Source organism: Chrysochloris asiatica, unplaced genomic scaffold, assembly GCF_000296735.1.
Source record: "Chrysochloris asiatica unplaced genomic scaffold, ChrAsi1.0 scaffold00166, whole genome shotgun sequence".
NCBI lineage: Eukaryota > Metazoa > Chordata > Mammalia > Afrosoricida > Chrysochloridae > Chrysochloris > Chrysochloris asiatica.
In genome coordinates this window covers 5,802,910-5,812,305 of record NW_006408684.1, presented here as the reverse complement: position 1 = coordinate 5,812,305, position 9,396 = coordinate 5,802,910, and the positions used below count along the sequence as shown (strand labels likewise).

Sequence of the window (9,396 nt, the reverse complement as noted above, 5' to 3'; positions counted from 1 at the left end):
GAAAGCTGGACAGTGAATAAGTAAGACGGAGGAAGAATTGATGCTTTTGAATTATGATGCTTACAAAGATTATCAAACATGTCATGAACTGCCAGAAGAATGAACAGCTCTGTCTTGGAAGAAATTAAGCTAGGATGTTCCTTAGAAATGAGCGTGGTAAGACTTCATCTCTCATACTTTAGACATGTCATCAGAATTAGAGAATCAGCTAAAGAGAGGAAGGTCCTCACTGAGGTGTATTGATACAGTGGCTACAACAATGTGCTCAGACATAGGAATGATTCTGAATATGGCACAGGATGGGCCAGTGGCTCATTCAGTTGTACATAGACTCACTGTGAGGTGGAACTGATTCAACAGCACCAAACAGCATGTGTTAATATACTGTGTATTGGAAAACTTCCTCATAAAAGAGGAGCTTGATTAGATGAAAGTCAAATTATTGTAAAATAACTAATTTTATTTACTTCTTCCCTCCATAGTGAGCATGCCATCTGGTTGACCTCTGTCTTTAGCTAACAGGACCAAGATGTGACATTACTAGCTGTCTCCATCCTGACTGGTGAGGCCAAGACCTCTGCTGTTCCTGCTCTCCTTCAGTTGCCTTATTATGACTGCAGGTTCAATTTTCCATGCTGGCATCCTCTATGAGATCTGGCTTCTTTAGGAAGTCTTCTGTCTATTTTGAAGACCATCTTCTAATCTCATTTTGCAGTTTATTAATCCCCCTGACCTTTTTGCTATGTGAGCCTGTACTTACACTTATAAAAACAAGCATGCTATATACTACTTATACCCAGAACCTTCTAAGGGTTCTTTGCTTTCTCAGGAAGTATCATCTTATTTTGAAACCATATCACCGTAATCAGAATTACTTTACTTTGGGGAAACAACTAAAGTCAAAATCCTGATTTCTCTTCCCTGGAACTTAGAACAAAACACTAAGAAGAGGACATAAGAAATGTGATAGCTCTATATGAGGATAGTCTTGCCTTTCTTTATAATATGTAGTGAACTTTAGCGTTCTCATATTGTTAAGTGCCATCGAGTCAGTTCTGACTCATAGCAACCCTGTATAGGATTTCCAAGGAGTGATTGGTGAGCTTGATCCACTGACCTTGCGGTTCAAACTGACTTTACAGTCCAGCACATCAACTGCAGCACTCAAACACAATCTTTGGTGGTGATATTAACAATTAGTAAAGCAATATTGTGTGCTTCTGTATAACTATAAATTATAATGTACTTTCAAATATACGTGCATTTAATCTTTATAAGCAATAGATTATTTATGTCTCCAACCCCATTTTTTGGTTCCGTTCCTGCAGTCATCAGTTTCTCTGATTTAAAAACCAATCTTCCCTCAGAGTTTCCATTAGAATCTGGTGGTCCTCATCATCAGACAGAGGGTATGGTAAAGGGAGAGATGCAATCTTGTGAGAGATAGGAAGCCCAGGCTGAGTTGAGATGTGGCAGATATTTAGCACTGAGAGGAGAGAGCAGGAATGTGTTATTTTGTATAAGCACTTGTTGTTAGATACCATTGAGTCAGTACCAACTCATAGCAACCAGAACAAAACACTGCCTTGTCCTGGGCCAACCTCACAATTGTTGCCATGCTTAAGCCCATTGATGCTGCCATATTGCCAATCCATCTTGTTGGGGGTCTTCCTCTTTGTCTGACTCTCCACCTTACCAAACATGATATCCTTCTCCAGTGACTGGTCCTGCCTGACAATATGTCCAAAGTATGAGTGACGAAGTTTGGCCATCCTGGCCTCCAAGGAGCACTCTGGCTGCACTTCTTCCAACACAGATCTGTTGGTTCTTTTGGCAGCCCATGGCACTTTCAATATTCTCCTCCAACACCATAACTCAAAAGCATCAATTCTTCTACAGTATTCCTTATTCACTGTCCAGCTTTCGCATTCATATGAGCTTATTGAAAATACCATGGCTTCGGTCAGGTGCACCTTAGTCCTCAGGCTGACATCTTTGGTCTTCAACACTTTAGAAAGGTCTTGTGCAGCAGATTTGCCTAATGCACTACATCATTTGATTTCTTGACTGCTGCTTCCATTAGTGTTGATAGTTGATCCAAGAAGAATGAAGTCCTTGACAACTTCAATCTTTTCTCTGTTGATAAGAATGTTGTTTATTGGTCCAGTGGTGAGGATTTTTGTTTCCTTTACACTGAGATGCAATCCACACCGAAGGCTGTAATCTTTGATCTTTGTCACTATGGATTACATAGGCTGTGGGAAAACAATATGCAGTGATGTCATTCTTGAATCAGTTCACCAATTGTTGTGATGTCCTGGAATTACTTCTTTGATTTGTATTTCTTCTAATTCAGATGTGAAGTTGGCATATAAATATCAAGTTAAAATAAAACATCACTAAGAAGGAGCTTTGATAGCGTAATGATTATGAATTGGGCTGCTAACCTCAAGGTCAGCAGTTCGAAACTACAGCTTTTCCATGAGAGAAAGATGAGGTGTTCTGCTCCCGTAAAGATTTACAGCCTCAGAAACCCTGTACAGGGTCTCTATGAGTCGGAACCGACTACGGCACAACACCACCACCACCAAGATCATAGTCTTTAAAGTTCATTTTATATTTAAAACAACGTAGGAAAGATTTACTTTATCTTTAGTTCATTGTTTTTCTTTCTCTTTCTTTTTGCCTGAATTATGCCATGAAGAATATGTTGTTATGCATTTTTGAGTTGGTTCTGACCCATAGCAATCCTGTATAGGGTTTCCAAGGAGTGGTTGGTGAGTTTGAACCGCCGACCTTGTAGTTCAAACCAATTTTGCCATCTGTGCAAAAAAATTCATAAATAAGGAATATGGTAATTGCCAACTATAAATACTAGTTTGTGTTACATCTATTAGTTTAACCCATTGCTACTTATTCCTGTAATTGCGGTTGTTCTTGTTAGGTGCCCTTCAGTCAGCTACAGTTCATAGTGAGTCTGCATAACAGAATGAAACATTGTCTGATACTTCCCCATCCCCACAATTGTTATGGTTGAGCCCACTGTTACTGCCACTGTATCAATCCATCATATTGGAGGTCTTCCTCTTTTTTGATGCACTTCTCCAGGTAATGGTCCATCCTGACAACATGTCCAAAGTATAGGAAACAAAGTTTTGCCATCCTCACTTCTAAGGAGTAATCTGGCTATTTCTCCCAAGACTGATTTGTTCTTCTGGCATTCCATGGTACTTTCAATATTCTTCTCCAATATCATAATTCAAATGCTGTGATTCTTCTCTGTTCTTCTGTATTCATTGTCCAATTTTCACTTGCATACAAGGTGATTGAAAACACCATACCTTAGTCCTCAGAGTGACATCTTTACACTTCAACACATTAAAAGGGTCGCGTAGTGGTTACGAATCGGGCTGCGAACCTTAAGGTCAGCAGTTGGAAACTACCAGCCGCTCCACGGGAGAAAGATGAGGCTTTCTACTCCCGTAAGGATTTACACCCTCGGAAACCCTGCACAGGGTAGCTATGGGTCGGAACCGACTCGATTCTACAATTGCAGCAGGCTTGCCCAATGCAATATATCATTTGGCAACACATCAGTGTTAAATGTGAAATAAAGCAAAATGAAGTGTTTTCAACTTAAGTCTTTTCTGTGTTTACCATGTTGTTATTTATTAGCCCAATTGTGAGGCTTTTCATTATCTTTACAATGAAATGCAATCCAAACTGAAGTATTTAATCTTTATCAGTATTTTTTGTCCTGTTTGGTTCCAACAAGCAAGGTTGTGTCATCTACATAACACAAGTTGTTAGTGACTCTTCCTCCAAACCTGATGCCATGTTCTTCATATAATTCAGCTTCTCAGATTATTTGCTGAGCATGCAGATTGAATAAATGTGGTAAAATAATGCAGCCTTAATGCACATCCTTCCTGATTTTAAACCATTGTTTTAAGCCCCTTGTTCTGTTCTAATGATTAGGTATCTGTACACATTCCTCATGAGCATACAAAAATTGTTCTGGAATTCCCATTATTGGTGATGTTAGCCATATTTTGTTATGTTCCACAGAGTCAATGCCTTTGCATAGTAAATAAAGCACAAATAAACATCTTTCAGACATTCTTAGCTTTCAGCCAAGATCCATCTGACAAACCAGCAATGATAGCCATCATTTCACATCCTCTTCTGAATCCAGTGTGAATTCCTGGCAGCTCCCCATTGATGTACTGCTGCAACCGTTTTTCAATTATCTTCAGCTAATTTTGCTTACATGTGATATTGTGATTGTTCGATGATTTCCACATTCCGTTAGGTCACCTTTCTTTGAAATGGGCACAAATATGGCTAAGTAGCTGCCTTCCAAACTTCTTGGCATAGATGAGTGAGCACATCCATGAATGCATCAGTTTGCTGAGACACTTCAATTTGTATCCTGTTAGTTCCTTGAGCTTTGTTTTTCACCCATGCCTTTAGGGCAACTTGGACTTCTTCCTACAATAGAATCAGTTCTTGATCATATGCTCCCTCCTGAAATAGTTGAACACCAACCAATTCTTTTCGATACAGTGACTCTGTATATTGTTTCCATTTTCTATTGATGCTTCCAGCGTCATTCTATATTTTGCACATAAAAATAATATATTTTGCCACCTGAGATTTGAATTTTTTATCAGTTTACTCAGCTTGAAAGGTGCTAGGTGTGTTCTTCCAATTTTGGTTTCTGAATCCACCGTTTTGCATATTTCATTATGATATTTATATTTCTTGAGCTGCCTTTTGAAAAATAAATTTCAACGCTTTAACATCCTTATTTCTTCCAGTTGCTTTAGCTTATCTGTTCTCGAGAGCAATTTTCTGAGTCTCTTCTGACATCCAGTTTAATTTTCTCTTTGTATCCTTTCTTTTCAGTGACATTTTCTTTATTCCATGCATAATGTTCTTGATGTCTTCCCACAACTCTTCTGGTTTTCAGCCATTAGTGTCTAATGCATTAAATCTGTTCTTAATATGGTCTCTAAATTCAGTTGAGATATAGTCAAAGTATATTTTGGCTATCTTGGATTTTTTTTTTTTTTTCCAGCTTGATCTTGCTTATAATTAATTGATTTTCTGTTCCACAGTTGGCCCCTGGCCTTGTTTTGGATAATGACATTGAGCTTCTCCATCATCTCATCCCACAGATATAGGCAATTTGATTCCTCTGTATTCCATCTGGAGTCCTGGTGTAGCACTTTAGGAAAAGCAGTGTACCACAAGGTCTGTTTGAAATGTAAAATCGGTGACTGGAACTCTTCAGCCGCTCCCCAGAAACCCTATACAAAGTCACTATGAGTTGGAACCAACTTGATGGCACTTAACAACAACAGCAATAACAGTGTTCCATCTGGTGAGATCTACTTGGAGCTCACCAGATGAAATATACAAGATTTTACCAGATGGAACAGATTCACCTTTTATGTTGTTGAAAAATTTCTTTGTAATGATTAAGTTGTTGATCTGGAAAATTCTATCAGATGATCTCCAGTTTTCTATCATGAAAGCCATGTTTTCCAATGACTGAAATTTCCCTCTTTGTTTCCAACTTTCACATTCCAGTCACCGATAACTATCAATACATATTGATAGCTTGTTTGGTCAACTTAAGACTGAAGAAGTTAGAATTGACAAGTGTCATCCTCACTGACTTCAGTGGTTGGTGTGTAAGTTTGAATAATAGTGGTATTAACTGGTCTTCCTTATAGGCATGTATCCTATCACAGACAGCATTATATTCAAGCTAGATCTTGAAATGCTCTTTTTGACAATGAATGCAGTGCCATTCCTGTTAACTTTGTCATTCCAGCATAGTATACCATATGATTGTCAGATTCAAAATAGCATATACCAACCCATTTCAGCTACTAATGCCTAAGGTAGTGAACTTTATGCATTCAATTTCATTTTGACAACTTCTAATATTCCTAGATTCATACTTTGTACATTCTGTGTTCTGATTATTAATGGACGTTTGCAGCTGTTTTTCCTCATTTTGAGTTCTGCGTCATCAGCAAATGAAAATTGCAAAAGCTTTGTTTCATTCTGTCTTCCCCATCACCTTCTTACATGCCAGCCTCCTCCACTGACTTTACTCCCTCCACTCCCGAAACTTGGACTGCCGCAGAGACTTGGCATTTTCCTCTGTGTCAACTGGGCAGGCCTCTTCCTACCTGTGCCACCTTCAAATATCATTTCACTAGGACATTTGCTTTACGGGCAAAAGGTTCTCAGAGCTCTTTCATCCTGCTTTTTTCTTTTTCTCAGTATGTTTATCTCTTTATTGTTGGCCTTTCCATTGCCTTCAGTATAAATGAAAGCCATTTTGATTTGTTGGGTTGATCAGAATGACTTTGTCTGATGTGTTCATAGGTATGTCCAAGGTTCTCATAATAGGACCTATAGAGTAAACACTACTGGATGGATAGATGGATGGATGGATGGATGGATGGATGGATGGATGGATGGGTGGATGGATAAAATACTTGACCCCCTTATGTTGTTAAGTACCCTGGAGTCGATTCCGACTCATAGTGATCCTGCACAGGGTTTCCGAGGCTATAAATCTTTACGGGAGCAGAGCGCCTCATCTTTCTCCCGCAAAGAGGCTGGTAGTTTCAAACTGCTGACCTTAAGGTTCACAGCCCGATTCGTAACCACTACGCTACCAGAGCTCCTTGACCCCCTTATAGTAAATGCATAATTTTAACACACAGTACCATTTTATTGGCCTCAAATGTATGCATATGGTACTGATCAGAAAAGGAAATGTATTATAGACTCACTTTCACCATGGTAGACAGTAGTATGTAATTCCACTGAGAACTGTACTGCTGAAGCTAAACATTTCACTGGATAATTTATCAACTTCTCTTGCCCTTTGGTTCTACTCAAATTTTCAACACTTCAGCCTCTATGAATTAAGATGAAGAAGTCTGAATTTTCTGAGCCAAATTAGATGTTCAAAGCTGTACTTAGCAATCTGCATTTTAATGAAAAAAATTAATGTATCTACTTTTTGGTTATATCTGTGTAAACAAAATACATGTACATCTGAATAAAAACTAGAAAAGAATAGAGAAAATGAAAACTGATTTGATTTGTTGGATTGACAAGATTGGTCGTGATTTTTTTCCTTCATTTTGAATGTGTTTCCCATTATTATTGTTACAAGGCTTTTTGTGTAGTAATAAATAAATAAATAAATTGAACCTTGAAAAATGAACTTTAGCAAATGAGAATGGAATGTAATAAAAAAATACCTGCTTCGTTATGGGTGAAATTACCCTGCTGTTTACATGCAAGAATGCTTCCTGAAAGGTACTTGGGTGCTTCAGTACTTAAGAAAAGGTGACATTCCCTTGTGGTTCTAACTCTGCTTTGTGGAGTAATATAGAATCACTTTTCTTCTTCTTCCATGTGACAATTCTTCAAACACATGAAGATACTTGGTTTGTAACACTGAACATTTCCTTTGACTATACTTCATTTGACGCATGTTTTACAAATGTCTTAGACACCTGGTCATATTACTAGTCATACTTTCTATGTTATTCGGTCTTAAAATATGCAGGTTTGATTTGCACTTTTTATTATGGGTATGTTTGTACCAGAGAGCACCATTCTGGGACGTGACACAAGGGTCTCTGTTTTTCCAGCATTCATTTAAATGCACCTTTGCAAGTAAATCAAACTACTGGCTGAACAACAACAGAAAAAAAAAAATCTAGGCTAATTTGCATATAAACTTGGATCAATTCATCGTCTTTATAGACTAATGTCATTGTTCTTGTCAAGTGCCATTGAGTTGGTTCCGACCCGTAAAGACCCTGTATTAGGTTTCTGAGGAGTAGCTGGTAAGCTTGAACTGCCAACCTTGTGGTTCAAACCAACTTTGCAGTCCGGTGCATTAACCCACAGCACCACACCAGGAGCCCCTTTATATAATAATACCACTCCCATAAATCAATCAATAAAAGTTGTATTGAGTAGATTCTAACTCATGGCAACCCAATGTGTTGCAAAGTAGAAGTAGATTCAAGGCTGTGGTGGTTTAGAAGATGATCACCAGATAAATTTGGGTATGCTTGAATGACCAACCTGTTTGTACCACCCAGAACTTATTATATAATGTTGTTGTTAAGTGCCATTGAATCGGTTCTGACTCATAGCAACTTTTTATGGAGTTTCCAGGGAGCTGCTTACTGTGCTTCCCCTACAGAAGTCCAGTGTTTATCCTACAGTGCATCACCAGGCTGAGGGCTACAATGAAAGGAAGTTTCAAAATCACCTTGTAGATCCTGGTTAATTGAGAGGACAGTCATTAGACTCAAATACAAAACTGTAAATGTAATAATAACCAAATTTTTTTTGGTGGGGGGAAGATGTTTTGCCATGCAATAGGGCAGAGACAGCCTGAGGCTTTGGGCAGTGAAATTTGAAACTGTGGAGAAATGACTCATAGTAAGTACCTTCAAGGATAAAAATACACTTCTACTGTATTGCATTTAAGTCTTGATTTCAATGGAAAGTATTCTTTTTGCATATTTTATTTACTATTTCACTCACAAAGTCTCTTTTTTTGTTTCTGTTTTCAGGAGCTGGTGGGGAGTAATCCTCCACAAAGAAACTGGAAAGGAATAGCGATCGCTTTGCTTGTTATTCTGGTCATCTGCTCCTTGATTGTCACCTCTGTCATACTGCTTACACCAGGTACTTATTTTTACTCTTAAAAAAGCCAGTCACTTTAAGGGGAAAAGAGCATAATTTTACTCTGCAATTTTTTTTTTGAGTAACCGCTTATTATGTAATTTGTTTTTATTTCCCCAGATTCTAATTCTCATTGTACCATATGGTAATATAGTGCTTTCAATAAAAATCAATTTTATATACTTGGAATATGCTTATGTAATTGTTGTTAAGTGGAAATGCTAGGAATAGAGAGTTGGTTTTTAAAATCGTGAATGAAGTTTAATACAGTAGCATTTTAAAAATATGATAATTGTATCTATATCATGGAATTCCTGGGTATTGTAAAAATAATCAATTGCTTTAATTCTAAAAATTGGCATATGGTACTTATTAAGTGACATGGATCAAATAAAAGAAGTAAAAAAGAAAACCAAAGAAAAAGTCAGAACTTCATGTTGTTGTTAAGTGCTGTTCAGTTGGTACCAACTCATGGCAACCCTGTATATTTTCCAAGGAGTGACTAGTGGGTTTGAACCACCTACCTGGTGGTTAGCTGTTCAGTGCTGATCTTACAGCGCCATACCAGGACTCCCAGAATTTCTTATGGAAGAAAAAATAATCACAATAATCTTTAGCAAAAATCTGTATACATGTAAATATGTATATATATGT

General features: G+C 37.8%; 1 protein-coding gene across 2 annotated transcripts in view; it reads left to right on the top strand.

Moving 5' to 3' along the window:
- Nucleotides 1-9,396, top strand: part of DPP6 (dipeptidyl-peptidase 6) — a 1,346,563-nt gene that overhangs the window by 574,722 nt on the left and 762,445 nt on the right. For both annotated transcript variants that reach the window (XM_006871298.1, XM_006871297.1), the window contains exon 2: nucleotides 8,631-8,745. In XM_006871298.1, coding sequence (XP_006871360.1) covers nucleotides 8,631-8,745 — 115 coding nt within the window. The remainder of the gene's footprint in view (nucleotides 1-8,630; nucleotides 8,746-9,396) is intronic.